This window comes from Musa acuminata, chromosome BXJ3-2 (assembly GCF_036884655.1).
Source record: "Musa acuminata AAA Group cultivar baxijiao chromosome BXJ3-2, Cavendish_Baxijiao_AAA, whole genome shotgun sequence".
Classification (NCBI taxonomy): domain Eukaryota; kingdom Viridiplantae; phylum Streptophyta; class Magnoliopsida; order Zingiberales; family Musaceae; genus Musa; species Musa acuminata.
In genome coordinates this window covers 13,472,657-13,496,389 of record NC_088350.1, presented here as the reverse complement: position 1 = coordinate 13,496,389, position 23,733 = coordinate 13,472,657, and the positions used below count along the sequence as shown (strand labels likewise).

At 37.4% G+C, this 23,733-nt stretch overlaps 1 protein-coding gene across 1 annotated transcript; it reads right to left on the bottom strand.

Moving 5' to 3' along the window:
* Positions 1-630: 630 nt before the first annotated feature.
* LOC135630746 (probable polygalacturonase) lies at positions 631-22,106 on the bottom strand. The gene is made up of 7 exons (XM_065137910.1): positions 21,867-22,106; positions 20,606-20,726; positions 20,134-20,308; positions 19,963-20,033; positions 19,194-19,873; positions 14,303-14,398; positions 631-1,125 (listed from the first exon to the last, which is right to left on the bottom strand). Exons 1-7 carry the CDS (start codon positions 21,966-21,968, stop codon positions 631-633), a joined length of 1,740 nt encoding a protein of 579 aa, XP_064993982.1. The 5' UTR covers positions 21,969-22,106.
* Positions 22,107-23,733: the final 1,627 nt, after the last annotated feature.

Genomic DNA, 23,733 nt, shown 5'->3' with positions numbered 1-23,733 from the left:
GTCCACACTGCATTTCATTCTTATGTTGGTTTCCTCGCATCCTTTCCTACCTTAAAGTTCTTACACTCGGAAAGAATGTCATTCTCAATTAAAACTTATTAATTTTGGAGCGTTATCTTCAAAATCTTGAAATTTGAAAGGAAATTTTTTATGTGGATTCTAATCCAAGATTATTGATGTTCACATACAAGGATATGACATACAAGAGAAATAATAATAATAATAATAATAATAATAATAATAATAATAATAATAATAATGATAATAATAATAATAATAAAACAAAACAAATATTACTGTTTTCTTATTTTGAGACATCAAAGTAGAGATACTAAATAGTCAAAAATCTACCATACAAATTGCAAATATTTCAGAAATTAATATTATCAAGACAAATTTAGATTTGTAGTGGCTTAGTTCACTTCTGTTCCCTCATCAGTCCAAACGGTGACTATGCACATCGGATTAGACTTGTGAATTCTCCTTGGAGATGAGATGAAGGAAACGTTAGAATAGTATACACTCGCTATGTAACGTTCTGGTGGGGCTCACCAGTGACGAATCTATTCTTCATCGTCACCGTTCATCTGGCGAGAGCTGTCAGATGAACGGACTCGATGGGAAGGGCTACTAGCCATAATCACCATCGAGGATGATAGAGGCGATGATAATGGCAAACAAGCCGTGAACGATTATGAACATGCACTCTACATCGAAATAGATGGAGGAGAAGGTGGGGGAAGGGGGCGGAGGAGGGAGGCGGACCTGAGTGGTGAGGATGACGGCGTCGTGGTCGAGGAAGAGGGTGAAGTGGTCGGTGAGGTTGAAGGGCCCGGTGAGCCACCGGCCGCCCGGCACCACCAGCATCGCGCTGCCGTCGTACGCCACCTTACTGAGGTTGGCCACGGCCGCCGCAAAGGCCGCCGTGTTGGAGGTCACCCCGTCGCCCACCCCGCCGAAGTCCGTCAGGCTGGCCACGTGGGCCCGGCATCCTCTTGCCCCCGCCGCTGCGTAGTGGAAGGCTTCTAGCTCCGTCGCACCACCTGCCTGCCGGTGGTGGCGATGGCCCTCAGCGATCCCTATGAACGCCGCTGTTACCGTCCACAGCACTAAAATCATCAACACCTGCACATAACCGAGAAAAGTTGGAGTTTGAAGGATTAAAGCTTTAAGATAGGATTACTAGATAAAAGAAAAGAAAAGGAGAAGAGGTGTTACACGGAATATTGGCTGCGAGTGCTCCATTGTCAGAGAGATGTGTCGGAAACAGAATGCTTCCATGGCTCGGCTCTTGTTCTATATATATATATATATAGAGAGAGAGAGAGAGAGAGAGAGAGAGAGAGAGAGAGAGAGAGGAAGGCTAATTATAAATTATGTTATGTAATTAGTTAATTTCAGTATGTTGATTCGAGCTAATTATAGATTATTTATACTGCAAACTAGAGTATGCATAACTTTAGATAGTTATATTGTCCTTGGTTGAAAATAACATGTTTGTTGAGACAGTCTGATCTCTCCTTTAAAATGTGATTTGTCCTACTCCAATGATATATTTTAGTTGACATATTATTGAGCAACACATAAGTCTTTTGTTACCACAATAATAAAATCGTAAAGTCTTAACCATTTGTACTTGACAAAAGCTATCATGAATTAATTTGTCTCTCTGCTATAATAAACTTAGATGGATTGATTATCATCATATTAAGATTAATTTGTTTCAAGTTGGCCCTTATAGGCTTGTACAATAGTTGCTACTTTCTTAATCATGACACCAGACCTATTTGTTATCATTATAATATTTTCAGCCCTATTTGTTATCATTATAATGTTTTGGCTTGACCCTTTGGCATATTTTTTTCTGAAATAATTGTTACTCTAACAATACGTTGAACCATATCATGAGAATTTCTTTTTTAATTATCTCTCACATTATCTGATATAGTAGCCTTGTAACTAGTATCACATCCAACTAGGGTAAATTGCGGGATGACACCTTTTTAATACTTTTTTTGTTTTATTGAACTTTCGAATCTAAGTCGTCATATGAAAAAAAATATAAAGAGTGAAAAAAAGATAATCTAGTTCTCTTTTTAGATTGACATATAGTGGATTTTAGATCCGAAGATGGTGTCCCTATAGATTTCATAAAGTTTTTTCTAAGATGACACCGAAAGATATGCATTGTAAATCCGATATATTATTATTTGATTTTAATTTTAAATTAAATTTTTTTCATATTACATATAGCATATTACAGATTTTATGTTTACAATTGATATCAGACCTAAGTTCTTGAGATTAAATACCTTAGATCTTTTCTTTTCTGATTTATGATGCATAAATTATTCATGTATATTATCGATTTAAATTCTTATCTAAATGTGAAAAACAAAATTTCATTGGTGCTCACATCATCTGATACAGTAGCCTTGTATAATATAGCATCTTTCCACAGGTCTTACATCAGATTGCACCCTTTTAACACTTTCATTTTTTGTTGGACTTCTATAATGTTTTATGTAGGATATATTTTATTGGCGAGACTACCTTGCATGTTGATCCTTTTACTTAGCTTGTGATTAGATTTGATCTACCAAGTTCGTGCTCCTTAATAGGCATTTTTTTCTTCTTTCTTTGTGGCAATATCACTTTCGTTGAGAAGTTAAGACATGGTTCATTTTTATGTTTTAGTTCAAATTTATTTTTCTTTCTTACATATGTCATGATTCTCATCTGGCTTTCTTGACTAACATTATTTGCCCCTACAGTACTTCTTATATCATGACAATATAGTTTATACCATTAAGGCATAAACTATAATGTGATGATATAATGATTAGTGGCAATTGTTAGTCATATTATGAGCCATTCGTAGAAGTGGTATATAATTAAGTTTTGTACGTGATGTAACAAATGATTTCAAGAGAAATAAATGATTCAATGATATGATTAAATAATAGTATTAGTATAGTATGATTTAAGAGGAAGTAGTAGGATCCACTAGAACACTACAGTTGAGGTATGTTGAATCAAGAGTAGACATAAATATTTTTATAATAGTCTTTTCGTTCTATCATCCCTTATGAAAGGTCAAGCCAATACCATAGCTATTGTAATGCAAAGGGCTTTACTTGAGAATTAGAAGGAACATGAGATTGAGAATTAGAAGGAACATGTATCCCATGTGCAAACTCTGAGAAAGTGTTGCATGGATATTCTACGATAATAAGTATTGAAGAATCGATACATAAAATTTTACTAAATTTGATAGAAATTGTATTAAGAAGTAATATATATAGAGTTAGAGATGCATCCATTTGCATAAAGGGCCCTAAATACATAATTGCTCCAGATATCATCTCACTAACTTGACGGAATCAATTGATTTATATATTAATGTTGAATCTCATATTTTGATGATGAAACCACTTGATGTGTGTTTATGTTTTAATCTGCATTTTGAGAGATGCAGGATGCTCCGATCAAGATGAGACAATTAAAGCAGAAAAAATCATGTTGTGCTGGAGGAACATGTCAGAAGATTGGACGTCGGGCCGGTGGATCGGTCGACGTATCGACAGAAGGCTTCGGGTCGTGGACTCGGGCATCGGGCCAAGAAGAGCGGGTATTGTGCCAAGGATATCGGAGTTGTGGAGTCAACTGGCCGATTGGGCAATAGGCCGCAGGAGAGGACAATGCGCCGAAGAATCGGACGAAGCGTCGATGGACCAATGACATGCCAGACAACTTGGTTAATTGCTTAGGATTAATTATCTCGATCGAAGTTTTGTTTTACATGTGCAGGATTAACTACGATGAAAGTAAGACATGTAGCAGGAGTTGCGCCGAAGTCAAGACTATGATCACGTTGGGAGTTCGAGAATTCGACGGAAGTTCGGACGGTCATCGGAGGTTCTACGGGAACAAATCCGAGAAGTCCAGGAGCTTGCCAAAGAAGCTCTTCGGAACTTGCCAAGTGTATCGTCGTAAGTCCAGGAGTTTGCCGGAAGTCCGCAGGAGCATCACCGAGGGTTCATCGGATGATCGACGGAAGCTCGTCAGAAGAAGCGATTGACGCACCGAAGCAAGTTGCAGTAAATATCTTAAGAAATTCGTAGTTAGCACGATGATTAAGTTAGAAATGGGAGGTGATCCCATTAACTTAATATTGGGGCAATTGGGCCCTTGACAGACCCAAATTGGGCCGAATGGATCAGCCCATTCAGACCCAAATTACTGGGCCAAAGGTGGCACCGCTTGGGTCGGTGGTGGCATCGCCCAGGGCTCAGTCTCTGAGCTTTGGCTGGGTTATGCAACCACCTTTGACAGTGATGCAACCAATTGATCTCGGTCTCCGAGCTCTGGCTGGGCAGTGCAACTGCCCCAGTCAGGCGGTGGCACCGCTTGAGCTCAGTCTCCGAGCTCTGGTAGGAGGTGCAACCACCCCTGACAAGAGGTGATACCGCCTAGAGGCTCAGTCTTCGAGCTCTGCCAGGCGGTGCAACCGCTAGACCCCAGAATTCCGGGAATTGATAGTTTTGAGCTCAAAATTCAAATTGGGTTGGGGCCTATAAATACCCCACCCTTTCAGCAATGAAAGGGTAACCCAAAGGCACCGAAAGCTTGATCTTACTCTGTGATTTTAGAGCTCAAAAGTGTTGTAAAGTCTAGAAGTTCTCCTCCATCTTTTCTTTCAAGTTTTGATCTTTCAAGAGAGGAGTGAAAAGTTTGTAAGGGTTGTCTCCTAAGCCCGTCAAAAGGAGTGAAACTGTAAAAGTGTGGTTGGCCTTCGCCTATTGAAGGAAGGCCTCTAGTGGACATCGGTGATCTCGTCGGTGGAGGAAGCCAAAAGTGGATGTAGGTCAAGATTGACCGAACCACTCTAAATCTCAGTTTGCATTTACTTTGAGCATATTATCTTTACTGCAAACCTCCTCAATAGCTTACTGCCTTCTGTGCATTTATGATCGTGTTTCAATGTTCAGTATTTTCTGAATTGGTGTTTAGACGTAAATCGGTTTTATCGTACGAACATCATATTTCAGTTTACGCTTACATTCTAATTTCCATCATACTGCAAATTGCCTTCATAGACTTGCTTTAACTGAATCTTGCTTGATCACAAGTTAAAGTGATTTACAAATCAGCTTTTCTACTGAAATCGCTCTTATCGTACGAACGCAGTTTTAATCGTCGAAAGTTTTCCGCTGCACTAATTCACCCCCCCCCCCTCTTAGTGTTCTTGATCCTAACAATTGGTATCAGAGCCCGGTATTTCTCATTTCGGATTTACACCTGCGAGAAATGGCTCTTCATGGATTTCAAGAGGGCTTATCGGTTGTTCGTCCATCATTGTTTAACGGATTGGACTACACTTACTGGAAAACTCGAATGAGAGTTTTCTTGATTTCTATGAATTTGGATTTATGGAATATTATTGAAAACAGTTTTCAACTTCCCTCTAAACTGATGAACGAATGGTCGGATTTGGAGAAGAAGTATTTTTTTTTAAACGCAAAGGCTATGAATGCCTTATTTTGCGCTTTGGACAAAAATGAGTTCAATCAGATTTCTATGTGCGAAACGGCTTTTGATATTTGGCGAACACTTGAAATCATGCACGAGGGAACTAGTAGAGTCAAAGACTCGAAAGTTAACATTTTATTGCATAATTTTGAGCTTTTTCGAATGCAACCAAGCGAGACTATAGGCGACATGTACACCCGTTTCACGGATGTCATCAATAATCTAAGAGTTCTTGGTAAATCTTTTTCGACTTTTGATCTCGTAAGCAAGATCTTAAGATCTCTTTCAAAAAGGTGGGATCCTAAAATAACGGCAATACAAGAAACAAAAGATTTAAATATTTTTCCACTTGAAGAATTTATCGGTTCATTGATGACAAATGAAATGGTGCACAATGCACATGATGAACATAATGAACAAAACAACCTTCCAAAGAATAGGAAGGATTTTGGACATAGAACATTTGAAGACCACTCGAGCATAAGCTCAAGTGACGGTGAACTTAAACTACAAATGAAACAAAAATTAAAAAGCAAAAAGAATGGAACTACTTACTTTGAACGCAAGAAAAAGAGCACAAAGTGGGATGAATCGAGGTCCTCCGAAGACGAGGAGAAAATCAAGAAAGGCGAGGTGGCAAACTACTCCTTAACAGCATTCAACGATGAGGTAATCGAAACCCCCTTAATTTGTTTTGAAATTACTTGATGTTTTTCATGATGCATTTTCTTTTTTTAGAATAATTATTTTTCTTGAAAATTACATATTAAAAAAAATATTTGAAAATGCAAGAATATGATCATGCTCGTAATTTGAAAATAATAATGAAAATTACCTGTTTCATGTTAATGAAATAAAATGTTAGATTTAAATCTAATGATCATATGTATGTTTTTCTTAAGAAAAAAAAATGTGTATTTCGATTATTTCTGATTTTGATTAAAACCATGCTTAATGTCTTAATGAAAATATTAAGAAGTTTAATATCATGCTATATGTGGTTAAGAAGTAATAATGTGTATCATGTTGATTTCCATTTTTATATCTCGATTTTGATTAAATAAAATCATGCTTGAAGAAATGCATAATGATGTAATATTAAATATTTTGATACTATGATTGATAATTTTACGCATGAAATTTTAAGTTATACATGATGATAAGCATGTGTTATTTTCATGAGTGTATTTGAAAAACATAAGGCAAAAATGTGTCCGAATGCATGAACTTATTAAAATCATTTTTCGGACGTCCTTAATTCACTCACTAAATTACTATAATGAGAAACTTACACTATTACATGCCTTAATAATATGTTGGAAATTATGTGTTTTGGATACAAAAATTTCCATGATCATGAGCATGTTTTATCTTCATGATTGTATTTGAAAATCTATAGCAAAACCACGTCCGAATGCATGAAAGTATCAAATTTTATTTTTCTTGATCCTAACAATTGAAAATCCAAAAATATCATTGATTTTTGACATATGGAATCAACTAGCAAATGCATCTCTCATAGACTTATCTTGTGAAAAATATCTTTCGAGAAATAGATTTAATGATTCCTTCTTATATCTTTAGAGAAATAGTTTTACGTGCAAAGATTTGATTCACACACATATCTCAAAAGAGAAGAAATTGCTATCTTGAACATCACCAAGAATTGCTAGATTGAAATCTCAAGAAAATACAAAAATGTGCTATATGGCCTATATTAAGATGCAAAACATGCTAACTTGCACTTTGCACTGGAAGCAAAATTGCTAGCTTAAACTTTGCAAAGGAAGCAAGAAATTGCTTATCTCAAAAGAGAAGCAAAGATTGCTAACTTGCATATTTCTAGAAGCAAAAGTGCTATCTTACCTATCGCAAAGAAAAGCAAATATGCCAACTTAATAGCTTGAATGTTCTAAGCATGATGTAACACTTGCTAAATTTTCTAGCTTCAAAACTGCATGATGATAAAACTTAATATTATGTTTTTCATGCAATGAGTTAAACTTATATTCTAAACACAAGAATAGTTGGAATTCTCCTTTTTGTTGATGACAAAGGGAGAGAAGTATGATGTTATGCGTAAGTCTCTGCATAAGTTAATGATGAGTGTTGCAAGTATTCATGATGAACATTACAATGACTTGAATTCAGTTTGAATTCAAGGTTCTATCAATATGGCATATTGATAGGGGGAGTTTGTTTAAACTCCGGGAGTTAAGGATAACTCCGTCATCAAGTAGTTGTCATCATCAAAAAGGGGGAGATTGTTGAATCTTGTATTTTGATGATGAAACCACTTGATATGTGTTTATGTTTTAATCTGCGTTTTGAGTGATGTAGGATGCTCCGATCAGAATGAGACAATTAAAGTAGGAAAAATCATGTTGTACTGAAGGAACATGTCAGAAGATTGGACGTCGGGCCGGTGGATCGATCGACGTATCGACAGAAGACTTCGGGTCGTGGACTCGGGTATTGGGCCAAGAAGAGTGGGTATTGTGCCAAGGATATCGGAGTTGCGGAGTCAACTGGTCGATTGGGCAATAGGCCGCAGGAGAGGACGATGTGCGGAAGAATCGGACGAAGCGTCGAGGGACCAATGACATGCCGGACAACTTGGTTAATTGCTTAGGATTAATTGTCTCGATCAAAGTTTTGTTTTACATGTGCAGGATTAACTACGATGAAAGTAAGACATGCAGTAGGAGTTGCGCCAGAGTCAAGACTATGATCACGTTGGGAGTTCGAGAATTCGACGGAAGTTCGGACGGTCGTCGGAGGTTTTGCGGGAACAAATCCGAGAAGTCCAAGAGCTTGCCAAAGGAGCATCACCGAGGGTTCATCGGATGATCGACGGAAGCTCGCCGGAAGCTCGTCGGAAGAAGCGATTGATGCACCGAAGAAGTTGTAGTAAATGTCTTAAGAAATTCGTAGTTAGCACGATGATTAAATTAAAAATCGGAGGTGATCCCATTAACTTAATCTTGGAGCAATTGGGCCCTTGATAGACCCAAATTGGGCCAAATTGATCAGCCCATTCGGACCCAGATTACTTGGCCAGAGGTGGCACCGCCTAGGTCTGCGGTGGCATCGCCTAGGGCTTAGTCTCTGAGCTCTGGCTGGGCGGTGCAACCACCTCTAAGAGAGATGCAACCAATTGATCTCGGTCTCCGAGTTCTGGCTGGGCGGTGCAACTGCCCCAGTCAGGCGGTGGCACCGCCTAAGCTTAGTCTCCGAGCTCTGTCAAGAGGTGCAACCACCCCTGACAAGAGGTGATACCGCCCAGAGGCTAAGTCTTCGAGCTCTGCCAGGCGGTGCAACCGTCAGACCCCGGAGTTCCGGGAATTGACAGTTTTGAGCTCGAAATTCAAATTGGGTTGGGGCCTATAAATACCCCACCCTTTCAGCAATGAAAGGGTAACCCAAAGGCACCAAAAGCTTGATCTTACTATGTGATTTTAGAGCTCAAAAGTGTTGTAAAGACTAGAATTTCTCCTCCCTCTTTTCTTCCATGTTTTGATCTTTCTAGAGAAGAGGGAAAAGTTTGTAAGGGTTGTCTCATAAGCCCGTCAAAAGGAGTAAAATTGTAAAAGGGTGGTTGGCCTTCGCCTATTGAAAGAAGGCCTCTAGTGGATGTCTGTGATCTTGTCGATGGAGGAAGCCAAAAGTGGATGTAGGTCAAGATTGACCGAACCACTCTAAATCTCAGTTTGCATTTACTTTGAGCATATTATCTTTACTGCAAACCTCCGCAATAGCTTACTGCCTTCTGCGCATAAACAATCGTGTTTCAAAGGTCAGTATTTTCCGAATTGGTGTTTAGACATAAATCAGTTTTATCATACGAACATCATATTTCAGTTTACGCTTACATTCTAATTGCTATCATAACTGCAAACTACCTTCATAGACTTGCTTTAACTGCATCTTGCTTGATCACAAGTTAAAGTGATTTACGAATCGACTTTTCAACCAAAATCGCTCTTATCGTATGAACGTAGTTTTAATCGTCGAAAGTTTTACGCTACACTAATTCACCCCCCCCCCCCCCCCTCTTAGTGCTCTTGATCCTAACAATTGGTATCAGAGCCCGGTATTTCTCATTTCAGATTTACACCCGAGAGAAATGGCTCTTCATTGCTTTCAAGAGGGCTTATCGGTTGTTCGTCCATCGTTGTTTAACGGATTGGACTACACTTACTGGAAAACTCGAATGAGAGTTTTCTTGATTTCTATGAATTTGGATTTATGGAATATTATTGAAAACAATTTTGAACTTCCCTCTAAATTGATGAACAAATAGTCGAATTTGGAGAAGTATTTTTCTTTAAACGCAAAGGCTATGAATGCCTTATTTTGCGCTTTGGACAAAAATGAGTTCAATCAGATTTCTATGTGTGAAACGGCTTTTGATATGTGGCAAACACTTGAAATCACGCACGAGGGAATTAGTAGAGTCAAAGACACGAAAGTTAACATTTTATTGCATGATTTTGAGCTTTTTCGAATGCAACCAAGCGAGACTATAGGCGACATGTACACCCGTTTCACGGATGTCGTCAATAATCAAGAGTTCTTGGTAAATCTTTTTCGACTTTTGATCTCGTAAGCAAGATCTTATGATCGCTTTCCAAAAGGTGGGATCCTAAAATAACGGTAATACAAGAAACAAAAGATTTAAATATTTTTTCACTTGAAAAACTTATCGGTTCATTGATGACATATGAAATGGTGCACAATGCACGTGATGAACAAAATGAACAAAACAACCTTCCAAAGAACAGGAAGGATTTTGGACATAGAACATTTAAAGACCACTCGAGCATAAGCTCAAGTGATGGTGAACTTAAACTACAAATGAAACAAAAATTAAAAAGCAAAAAGAACGGAACTACTTACTTTGAACGCAAGAAGAAAAACACAAAGTGGGATGAATCGAGCTCCTCCGAAGACGAGGAGAAAATCAAGAAAGGCGAGGTGGCAAACTACACCTTAACGGCATTGAACGATGAGGTAATCGAAACCCCCTTAATTTGTTTTGAAATTACTTGATGTTTTTCATGATGCATTTTCTTTTTTTAGAATAATTATTTTTCTTGAAAATCGCATATTAAAAAATATTTGAAAATGCAAGAATATGATCATTCCCGTAATTTGAAAATAATAATAAAAATTACATGTTTCATGTTAATGAAATAAAATGTTAGATTTAAATCTAATGATCCTATGTATGTTTTTCTTAAGAAGAAAAAATGTGTATTTTGATTATTTCTGATTTTGATTAAAACCATGCTTAATGTCTTAATGAAAATATTAAGAAGTTTAATATCATGCTATATGTGGTTAAGAAAAAATAATGTGTATCATGTTGATTTCCATTGTTATTTCTCGATTTTGATTAAATAAAATCATGCTTGAAGAAATGCATAATGATGTAATATTAAATATTTTGATACTATGATTGATAATTTTATGCATGAAATTTTAATTTATACATGATGATAAGCATGTATTATTTTCATGAGTGTATTTAAAAAACATATGGCAAAAATGTGTCCGAATGCATGAACTTATTAAAATCATTTTTCGGGCGTCCTTAATTCACTCACTAAATTGCTATAATGAGAACTTTACACTATTACATGCCTTAATAATATGTTGGAAATTATATGTTTTGGATACAAAAATTTCCATGATCATGAGCATGTTTTATCTTCATGATTGTGTTTGAAAATCTATAGCAAAACCATGTCTGAATGCATGAAAGTGTTAAATTTTATTTTTCTTGATCCAAACAATTGAAAATCCAAAAATATCATTTATTTTTGACATATGGAATCAACTAGCAAATGCATCTCTCATAGACTTAGGTGCATATTTAGCAAGGGTATATGGGTTAGGCAACCTAGAAGGATTGATCCAATTCTCCCACCAGTAGAACACCCCGAAACACCAATTCTTAGGGGAAATGAATCTCCTCCTCCTAGTCCCTTTGGCGCAACACCTTCGGCTCCTGTTTCATCCTCTGAAGAACTCATTATGGCAGAATTGTATCAGATCAAATCGCAGCAAGAACAAATTCAAATCCAGCAAATTGAAATTTTGAAGGAACTACGACAAATGAATCAAAAAATGGATGTCATATATCAGCACTATGGATTACCTCCTAAGATTAATCGATGTAGTTTCTTATTCTGTTTTGATTACTCTTAATGTCAAGTTAGAAGTTTGTTGTCTTCTTTTGAACAAAAACTAAACCTTTGTTTGAGATGTATTGTTAAATTCTAGATAATTGCTGATTTGTTTTGTAATCTGGATAAATATTTCTTGCGAGATTAACTTTGTATGATGAATTCGAATTTTGTATGATATGATCACAAACTGTGTTTCAAGTCTCATCTCCTTATTTTTTGTTGATGACAAAGGGGGAGAAGTGATGACTTGTACGACTTATGCGTATCGATAGCATGACTTATATGAATTGCAAAAGCTTGTCTTATATACCTTGCAAAATCTTTGAATATATCGCAAGATTGGTTGATCATATGAAATCATTCCTCACATTTATATCATGAAATTCATGTTGAAAATCTTTATCATGTTGAAAATTTTTTATCTCTCGTCGAAGTGAAAATTGTCTCTTATCATTTAACTTGAAAATGATTTTCAATAGCTGAAAATTATGAGAAATACGAAGTTTCGTATTTGCTCATGCTTAATAAGACAACGATAAGTTCAACGGTTAGAACTTATTGATTTATGCTTGAATTCAAAGGGATGGAATTCAAGTGGTTTTATCTTCTCACAATATGACATATAGATAGGGGGAGCTATGTTTAACTCTATCATTAATTGATTGTCATCATAAAAAAGGGGGAGATTGTTGAATCTCAAATTTTGATTATGAAATCAATTGATGGGTTAATTGATCTAATCCAAATTATTAAAGTTAAGTGTGTAGGATTAACTACGATAGCCTAAAAAATATAAAGCAAGGATACCAGAGTCAAGTTCGATGGACGTTTGAGAGTCTGAAGATTCGTCAGAGATGCTGTCGGAACCAACCAAGAAAGATCGAAGACTTGTTAGAACTTTTGGAAGTCTTCCGAAGAGATCGTCAGAGATTCGTAGAGATCACCGAGAAGGCTTGGCTACTTGTTGAATTCGTCACAAGATCGGGAGCCTGCTGGGAGTCCACCGGAAAAAACCCGAGGGCGTATCGGAAGTCCACTGGAAGATCGTAGGAAAGCTCGCCAAAACAAAACTCGATGTTGGCCGGTTAAAAACTTGCTTAGGATTATGTTTTTAGGTATGTAGTTCACATGTAATTAGGGTTAGGATCAATTGGACAAGAAAGCTAAATGAAATCAATTTCCAAAGGAATGAAACCAGAATATGTGAAATCGACCAAAACTCGATTTCTAGCAGAATTCAAGAGGCACATTGAACAAATGATTCAAACTATCAATCGTGCTCCAATATACTCAAGAAAGCTATTGTGAAAGATATTTCAATCTTATTTCAAATAAAATAATTTTCATATGAATCGAAGTTTTCAACAAAGAGTTACAATAGATTTAGTTACCCAAGATCAAAGAACAAATCTCAATTTTATAGAATTCATAGGGTCAGTTTCAACAGAAAACTGGGCGGGCATTTGGACTCTAAATCTTTCAATCTAAGTATCAAATGAAAGATCTACGTGTCTAATTTAAAATAAAATAAGCTTGGAATAAATCAAGGTTTTCAACAGGGACTTATAGGCTGTTCATTGTCAAAAGGTCAGAAATTACGATCCCTGTTTTGCAGAATTCGTAGGCTTATTTAAAATAGAAGTTTGGATAGGCAAACATACTCTGAATTATTAAAATAAGCTATCAAAAGAAAGGATATAAGTCTATATTCAGATGAAATAAGTTTTATCCAAATCAGAGGTCAGTGCATAAAGTTATAACCATAACAAGGTAGAAAGGTCAAAATCTCGAAAGTTTCACATATTCAAATCGTTACATCTAAACAGGAGATATATCAAATACAAGGCTAGAATAATTTAAAGTTTCTCATATTCAAAACAATGTAGAGATAAAATTGCAGTAAGGAAAGGTTAGGACACTTGTAATAGGAAAGATTAGAAAGCTTATAATAGGAAGGATTGGAACACTTGCAATAGAAAGGATTGGAACACTTGCAATATAAAAGATTAGAAATCATGCAATAGGAAGGAGGAATGGGAATAAGAAACAAGAGATGTAGATGAATGAAAGTTTAACTTCTATGGAAGCACTTCTGGTGATTTAAATGATTTATTTTATTCATTTCCTACATGTAGAGGAAGAGGACATTAATTTCAAATAAAATAAAAATAGGTTTACTCTACCCATTTTTACCTTCCAAGATAGATTAACCAATCTCAAAAAAATAAAAAAAATTATATTAAAATGTATTTTTATTGACCAATTAGAATTACATTCTAAGACTAATAATTGTCTCAAAAGATCCAATATACACACATTATTGGACTAACCATGGGACCCTCGGTCGTGACACCTGAGGCATTCCTCAGCCTGACCAAACAAGTGCAAGCCATGGTGGGCATGATGCAGATGCTCACTCCGCTCATTCCTCGGATCGTGTGGTTAGCGGCTCCCCCAACTGACTCGACCCGATAGAGGCCGAGTGGGTAGCAAGTCGGGATAGGGGAAGCCCGAGAGCAAGCGATGGACCCGAGCTGTTCGCCCGAGCAGAGCATACCCGCACCCTGCTAAGTCACACTACCCCACTTCAAGCTTGACACCGTATCGTTTGACTTGGTGGACGACTCGCTCAGGGCCCAGTTGTCCTGGGTCAACCAACGCCTAGACGAGTTCTAGCACGAGTTCCAAAAATCACCGAGCGAGTTTAGCGAAGGCAGCTCAGGCAGGTCCCATTTCACACAGGAAGTACAGGACAAGTCAGTACCCCTCAACTTCAGGCTGTCGGTATTGGAGACATATGACGGCGGCTCCGATCCCACAGAGCATGTCTCCGCATTTCGGGCTCAGATGGCCCTCTATGGCACCTCCGATGCATTGATGTGCCAGGCATTTCTGACCACCCTGAGGGGACCGGCACGAGCGTGGTTCAACCGACTGTGCCAATCTTCGGTCTTGTCCTTTGACCAGCTCACTAGGGAGTTTGAGCAGAACTTCCTCACCAACGTGCGACCTAGGCCTTCCATGGCCACCCTGCGAACTTCCTCTTAATATAGTATCATTCTAGTCAAGTTTTTTTGTTATTGGGATAGGTGAATTCTTATGGATCCACCCCCTGAAGGAACCAAATATGATAATTTTTCATCATTCGGCTCGAGCAAGAATGAAATGAATGGCAAAAATAGATCCGTATAAAATCTACTTTTCATACATATCTTCACATATCATATATAATGACTCTATGTAAGAAAAGATTTACTAAATTCTAATTTCTAGGGTTGCAACTATTTATTGCAACTAATTTAGTTCTTATAGGTAAATGCTCGATATCCAAGTCGGCTTATAAATTTGATCACAATCAAGTGTTTTTTGGATTGCCTCATTTTTTTATTGGTGTTTATCCCCCTAATATCTTAATTTTTTTACGTACAAAATATTTACTTGTTACTAATAAAGTCCAACCTATGTTCTTCCTTAGATCTCTTATTTCACTCTAATAGTGTTATAGATTTGGATAGATGAAGAGGAAATGAATATGTTTCCATACTGTAAATAAGGAAGTGGAATAAATACAATATTGAATCATCGGAGCATATCAATAATGAATGAAACATTTCGGAGCTTATCAACGGCGTATGAAATGTTTCAGAGCATATCAATGACAAATGGAACATTTTGGAACATATCAATGGCATATGGAATATTTCAAAGTATATCAATGGCGTAGGAACATTTTAGAGGCATAGGGAGCATTTCGGAACATATCAATAGTGTAGGAAATATTTCAGAACATATCAACAGCATATAAACCATTTCATAGCATATCAATGAACAAATACAAAATAGAAGCTGAAACGTCGTATTTGACGTTGCATTCAAATCTTTCTTATCCAAAGCACATACATAAATACATAACCAAAGCTTTGAATATCATATCAAACATACAGAAAGTATAGTGGGACCACAAACAGAATGTGATTCATTCATTTCTAAATGATCACCAAACAGAAGTCTCCCACATTTTGGAGCTCCATCCACCCACATCTAGGTGAAGTCAGAGGGGGCCGGTAGAGCATCGCAGGCTCTATGCATAACTCCTTTTACCATTTCTGGCAAAGGTTTATAGTATCCCACAAACACCAAAGTACAAAAGGACAGTATGAATAATAAATAGCACATATCGGAAGCACATGCAAAACAACAAAATGTACATGCGTCTTTACGAGTCAATACGATGCAAGTATAATCTTTCACAAAAGTATTCATATTTGAAAGGAAATGAAAGCAAGAGCATTCAAGAATTCCTAGCAATCACATATAACTCAATTCAAATAAGAAGGTTATATAGAATTTAACGTCCAAAGGAATGAAAATGGAGGCACATATCGAAAGCAAATGCGGAACAATGGGATATACATGTGCCTATATGAGTTAATACGATATAGTATAAACGTTACACAATAGTTTTCAAGAATACAAATAATTTTAAGGACAAGAGCATACAAGAATTCAAAGCAGTAATATAAAGCTCAATTGGACAAGAAAGCTAAATGAAATCAATTTACAAAGGAATAAAACCAGAATATGTGAAATCGACCAAAGCTCGATTTCTAGCAGAATTCAAGAGGCACATTGAACAAATGATTCAAACTATCAATCGTGCTCCAATATACTCAAGAAAGCTATTGTGGAAGATATTTCAATCTTATTTCAAATAAAATAATTTTTGTATGAATCGAAGTTTTCAATAAAGAGTTACAATAGATTTAGTTACCCAAGATCAAAGAACAAATCTCAATTTTATAGAATTCACAGGGTCAGTTTCAACAGAAAACTAGGCGGGCATTTGGGCTCTAAATCTTTCAATCTAAGTATCAAATGAAAGATCTACATGTCTAATTTAAAATAAAATAAGTTTGGAATAAATCAAAGTTTCCAACAGGACTTATAAGCAGTTCATTATCAAAAGGTCAGAAATTACGATCCCTATTTTGCAGAATTCATAGGCTTATTTGAAATAGAAGTTTGGATAGACAAACTTACTCCGAATTCTTAAATTAAGCTATCAAAAGAAAGAATTATGAGTCTATATTCAGATCAAATAAGTTTTGTCCAAATCAGAGGTCAGTGCATAAAATTATAACCATAACAAGGTAGAAAGGTCAGAATCTCACAAGTTTCACAGATTCAAATCGTTACATCTAAACAGGAGATATATCAAATACAAGGCTAGAACAATTTAAAGTTCCTAATATTCAAAGCAAATGTAGAGATAAAATTGCAGTAAGAAAAGGTTAGGACACTTGTAATAGGAAAGATTAGAAAGCTTGTAATAGGAAGAATCGGAACACTTACAATAGAAAGGATCGTAACACTTGCAATATAAAAGATTAGAAACCTTGCAATAGGAAGGAGGAATGGGAATAAGAAACAAGAGATGTAGATGAATGAAAGTTTAACTTCTATGGAAGCACTTCTCATGATTTAAATGATTTATTTAATTCATTTCCTACATGCAGAGGAAGAGGACATTAATTTCAAATAAAATAAAAATAGGTTTACTCTACCCATTTTTACCTTCCAAGATAGATTAACTAATCTAAAAAAAAAAATATTATATTTAAATGTATTTGTATTGACCGATCAGAATTACATTCTAAGACTAATAATTGTCTCAAAAGATCCAATATACACATATTTTTGGACTAACCATGGGACCCTCGGCCGTGACACCTGAGGCATTCCTCAGCCTGACCAAACAAGTGCAAGCCATGGTGGGCATGATGCAGACGCTCGCTCTGCTCATTCCTCAGATCGTGTGGCTAGCGGCTCCCCCAATTGACTCGACCCGATAAAGGCCTAGTGGGTAGCAAGTCGGGATGGGGGAAGCCCGAGAGCAAGCGACGGACCTGAGAGATTCGCCCGAGCAAAGCATACCCGCACTCTGCTAAGTCACGGTACCCCACTTCAAACCTGACTCCGTATCGTTTGACTTGGTGGACGACTCGCTCAGGGCCCAGTTGTCCCGGGTCAACCAACGCCTATACGAGTTCTAGCATGAGTTCCAAAAATCACCGAGCGAGTCTAGCGAAGGCAGCTCAGGTAGGTCCCATTTCACACAGGAAGTACTGGACAAGTCGGTACCCCTCAACTTCAGGCTGTCGGTATTGGAGACATATGACGGCGGCTTCGATCCCGCGGAGCATGTCTCCGCATTTCGGGCTTAGATGGCCCTCTATGGCACCTCCGATGCATTGATGTGCCGGGCATTTCCGACCACCCTGAGGGGATCGGTAAGAGCGTGGTTCAACCGACTATGCCAATCTTCGGTCTTGTCCTTCGACCAGCTCACCAGGGAGTTCGAGCAGAACTTCCTCACCAACGTGCGACCTAGGCCTTTCATGGCCACCCTGCGAACTTCCTCTTAATATAGTATCATTCTAGTCTAGTTTTTTTGTTATTGGGATAGGTGAATTCTTATGGATCCACCCCCTGAAGGAACCAAATATGATAATTTTTTATCATTCGGCTCGAGCAAGAACGAAATGAATGGCAAAAATTGATTCATATAAAATCTACTTTTCATACATATCTTCACGTATCATATATAATGACTCTATGCAAAGAATGATTTACTAAATTCTATTTTCTAGGGTTGCAACTATTTATTGCAACTAATTTAGTTCTTATAGGTAAATGCTCGATATCCAAGTCGGCTTATAAATTTGATCATAATCAAGTGTATTTTGGATTGCCTCATTTTTTTGATTGGTGTTTATCCCCTTAATATCTTTATTTTTTTACGTACAAAATATTTACTTGTTACTAATAAAGTCCAACCTATGTTCTTCCTTAGATCTCTTATTTCACTCTGATAGTGTTATAGATTTGGATCGATGAAGAGGAAATGAATATGTTTCCATACTGTAAATAAGGAAGTGGAATAAATAGAATATCGAATCATCCCACCTCACTTATTTTATTCTATAGGATCTAACGAAGCCTGTTCATGCATAACATGATTCAGATATGATCATAGAAAAAGTTCTCAAATAAATCGACCTGTCCTCTACAACATAGGGTGCTTACGTGGTATTTAAAAGTGAAGATACATTGAGTTATGAATTCAAATGTTAGGGATAAAATCAATCGTTTTAGTGACAATCATAAGTCATCCTCTCTTTGAAAAATTCATTTCTAACTATTCGTATCAAATAAAGAATATAACACTTCCAAGTTGAAGAAAAGTATTCAAATAAATAACATGTCTTATTTTTCAATAATCCATATTTATAGCAATGAAATATTATTGGATATTTCATCTGCCTTTGGATATTATATGATCAATTACATCTGCCTTTGTTCAAGGCAAACATTTTAATCTGCCAAGCTTCAGGACATCATAGGTTATGCCATTAAACCATGAGTTGTAGAAAGCATCTCAACTCATGGTTTGGCTCTCTGATAAGCACACTCCTCTAGCCCAACACCATTCACAGGTAGATCATCTTCAGGGAAGGGGCAATGCGTTATACGATCTGGATATTCCGGAATCTGCGCACAGGGAGTGGGCGTCACGTGACTCGATACGCCCTCCACGTCGGTGCAGTTCCAAATCGGCTTCTTCGACTTCACCACCTCCGCCGTCACATTGTAGATGCATATTCCGGTGAAGGGCGCGCCGGGAATCCCCTCCAGCTTCGCGGCCATGGTCACGTTCTCGGCCACCACGTTGCTGTAACTGATATTCTGCACCACCGGAATGGCTTTCGGATCAAATTTGTCGTCCGGGTGCTGCCCGTAGGTGCCCGTCATCCAGAAGACCCACTTCATTGTGTGCAGATTCATTCTTCTCACGAATATGTCCTTCACGTAAGCTCCCCTTCCGATGGTCGTCTTGATCCTGACGCCGGATTCGGAGTGGATGGCCGTGATGTCTTCGGCCCGGACATCTTGGATTCCTCCCGACATCTCGCTTCCCAGGGCGATGACAGCGCTCGTGGGGGAGATGCAGGTGAGCCGTCTGATCACTATGTGTTTGCTTGACATGTTGAATGCAATCCCGTACTCATCCCAACCGCTTTTAATGGCGATGCAGTCATCGCCTGAGACTATGTAGCAGTCCTCAATGCGGACATTGGAGGATGAGTCTGCGAAGAAGAGAGAAACCACCAAAAAGAATCAATCGAAATAGCAACATAGAATCTACAACCCAAGTAAATGTAGGTACGATATCCACCTGGATCGATCCCATCAGTGTTGGGAGAGTTGACCGGTGCAAGAATTGTGATGCCTGAGACGATTACGTGGCTGCACAGTGCATTCATTCACGTTAACATCAGATTGTAACAAAAGAATGGAAAGCAAAAGAAGCCTTCAAGTGTTCTGAAAGTAGATTATTAATATAAACCTGCTGTACACTGGATGGACATTCCACGATGGAGAGTTAACCAATGTAATGTTGGAAATCAGCACTTGTTTGCAGTACATCAATTCAATGAGGTATCCACGAGTGTAATTGAGTTCTTTGTTACGGAACATTTTCCACCAGGTTTCACCTTGTCCATCGATAGTTCCATTATTCCCTAAAAATAACAATAAAACTTGTTAGCATCAGGACGTGGTATGTTGCAATCAAATTATATTCTGTTCCCCATCTATGATGCAAACAAGTTAGATGATGATATATATGTGTCTTCTTGTCAATCAAAGCACGCCAAAACATCATAAACTATAAACTGAATTAAATGTTATAGTTTTTGACTAAAAATAATTTTTTTAATCTAAATTTTAGGGGATCATGGAATGACAACACGATGCAAGCTTTATGAATTTAGAAGTAATGTGATAGAAGTACTGGAAATATGCAACGTATATACTACCTATTATGACCACATCGGTTAGGTTATATCCCATGATGAGATTACTGTATCTACCCCCAGCCGCATCTCTTCCTCTACCGTAGGAGGGCAAAGGGTCAATGATCGGCCACTCGTTGATATCCTGCACAAGCATATCACCATGATATGAATTATCTTAGTTGATGCAGATTGAACAAAAGAACATAGCATTAAAGCCTCTATTAGCTACCAATAAACAAAAAAAAAAAAAGAGTATCCATGCAATTCATAAGCAATGCTGTCCAAGTTGCAGTGTGAGAAGCCATAAAATGGGATTGCAGAATAGAAATTTATGTTATATAAGCTGCAGTTGAAATCTAACTTGTTCTCCCAAGTTTGTAGCATTAATAGAGTTTTGCTGTCTTCAGGAAACCCAATTAGCTACACAGATCTACAAGGTTTAGTCAAAAAGAAAACACTGAGAGATTGGATGACAGTACTCTTTCCTACAAAATATCAAAGAGAGAGTTTGTGGTTCTCCCGTTTTGAGAGTCTAAATAGCAGTTTTGTGTTAGAAAGTCATCCGCCTAACTTTTAGACTGATGGTGGAGCCTAAAATTCATGTAAGGATAAGGTCCACACTGCATTCCATTCTTATGCTGGTTTCCTCGCATCCTTTCCTACCTTAAAGTTCTTACACGAAAAGAATGCCATTTATGTGGATTCTAATCCAAGATTATTGATGTTCAGATATGACATACAAGAGAAATAATAATAATAATAATAATAATAATAATAATAATAATAATAATAATAAAACAAAACAAACATTACTGTTTTCTTATTTTGAGAGATCAAAGTAGAGATACTAAATAGTCAAAAATCTACCATACAAATTGTAAATATTTCAGAAATTAATATTATCAAGACAAATTTAGATTTGTAGTGGCTTAGTTCACTTCTTTTCCCTCATCAGTCCAAAGCGGTGACAATGCACATCGTATTAGACTTGTGAATTCTCCTTGGAGATGAGATGAAGGAAACGTTAGAATAGTATACACTCGCTATGTAACGTTCTGGTGGGGCTCACCTGTGACGAATCTATTCTTCATCCTCACCGTTCATCTGGCGAGAGCTGTCAGAAGAACGGACTCGATGGGAAGGGCTACTAGCCATAATCACCACCGAGGATGATAGAGGCGATGGTAATGGCAAACAAGCCATGAACGATTATGAACATGCACTCTACATCGAAATAGATAGAGGAGAAGGTGGGGGAAGGGGGCGGAGGAGGGAGGCGGACCTGAGTGGCGAGGATGACGGCGTCGTGGTCGAGGAAGAGGGTGAAGTGGTCGGCGAGGTTGAAGGGCCCGGTGAGCCACCGGCCGGCCGGCACCACCAGCATCGCGCCGCCGTCGTACGCCACCTTACTGAGGTTGGCCACGGCCGCCGCAAAGGCCACCGTGTTGGAGGTCACCCCGTCGCCCACCCCGCCGAAGTCCGTCAGGCTGGCCACGTGGGCCCGGCATCCTCTTGCCCCCGTCGCTGCATAGTGGAAGGCTTCTAGCTCCGTCGCACCACCTGCCTGCCGGTGGTGGCGATGGCCCTCAGCGATCCCTATGAACGCCGCTGTTACCACCGTCCACAGCACTAAAATAATCAACACCTGCACGTAACCGAGAAAAGTTGGAGTTTGAAGGATTAAAGCTTTAAGATAGGATTACTAGGAAAAAGAAAAGAAAAGGAGAAGAGGTGTTACACAGAATATTGGCTGCGAGTGCTCCATTGTCAGAGAGATGTGTCGGAAATAGAATGCTTCCACGGCTCGGCTCTTGTTCTATATATAGAGAGAGATGGAGAGAGAGAGAGAGAGAGGAAGGCTAATTATAAATTATGTTATGTAATTAGTTAATTTCAGTATGTTGATTCGAGCTAATTATAGATTATTTATACTACAAACTAGAGTATGCATAACTTTAGATAGTTATATTGTCCTTGATTGAAAATAACATGTTTGTTGAGACAGTCTGATCTTTCCTTTAAAATGTGATTTGTCCTACTCCAATGATATATTTTAGTTGACATATTATTGAGCAACACATAAGTCTTTTGTTACCACAATAATAAAATCATAAAGTCTTAACCATTTGTACTTGACAAAAGCTATCATGAATTAATCTGTCTCTCTGCTCTAATAAACTTAAATGGATTGATTATCATCATATTAAGATTAATTTGTTTCAAGTTGGCCCTTATAGGCTTGTACAATGGTTGCTATGTTCTTACTCATGACACCAGACCTATTTGTTATCATTATAATATTTTCAGCCCTATTTGTTATCATTATAATGTTTTGGCTTGACCCTTTGGCATATTTTTTTTCTGAAATTATTGTTACTCTAACAATACATTGAACCATATCATGGGAATTTCTTTTTTAATTGGTTCTTACATATATGATATAGTAGCCTTGTAACTAGTATCACATCCAACTAGGGTAAATTGTAAGATTATACCTTTGTAATACTTATTTTGTTTTATTGAACTTCCGAATCTAAGTCATCATATGAAAAAAGAATATAAAGAGTGAAAAAAGAGAATCTAGTTCTCTTTTTATATTGATATATAGTGGGTTTTAGATTCGAAGATGGTGTCCATATAGATTTCATAAAGTTCTTTCCGGATGATATCGAAAGATATGCATTGTGGATCCGATATATTATTATTATTTAATTTTATTTCTGAATTATATTATTTTCATATTACATATAGCATATTACAGATTTTATGTTTACAATTGATATCAGAACCTAAGTTCTTAAGATTAAATACCTTAGATCTTTTATTTTCTAATTTATGATGCATAAATTATTCATGTATATTATCGATTTAAATTCTTATCTAAATGTGAAAAAAAAAATTTCATTGGTGCTCACATCATCTGATACAGTAGCCTTGTATAATATAGCATCTTTCCATAGGTCTTACATCAGATTGCACCATTTTAACACTTTCATTTTTTGTTGGACTTCTATAATGTTTTATGTAGGATATATTTTATTGGCGAGACTGCCTTGCATGTTGATCCTTTTACTTAGCTTGTGATTAGATTGGATCTCCCAAGTTCTTCCTCCATGATAGGCATTCTTTTCTTCTTTCTTTGTGGCAAT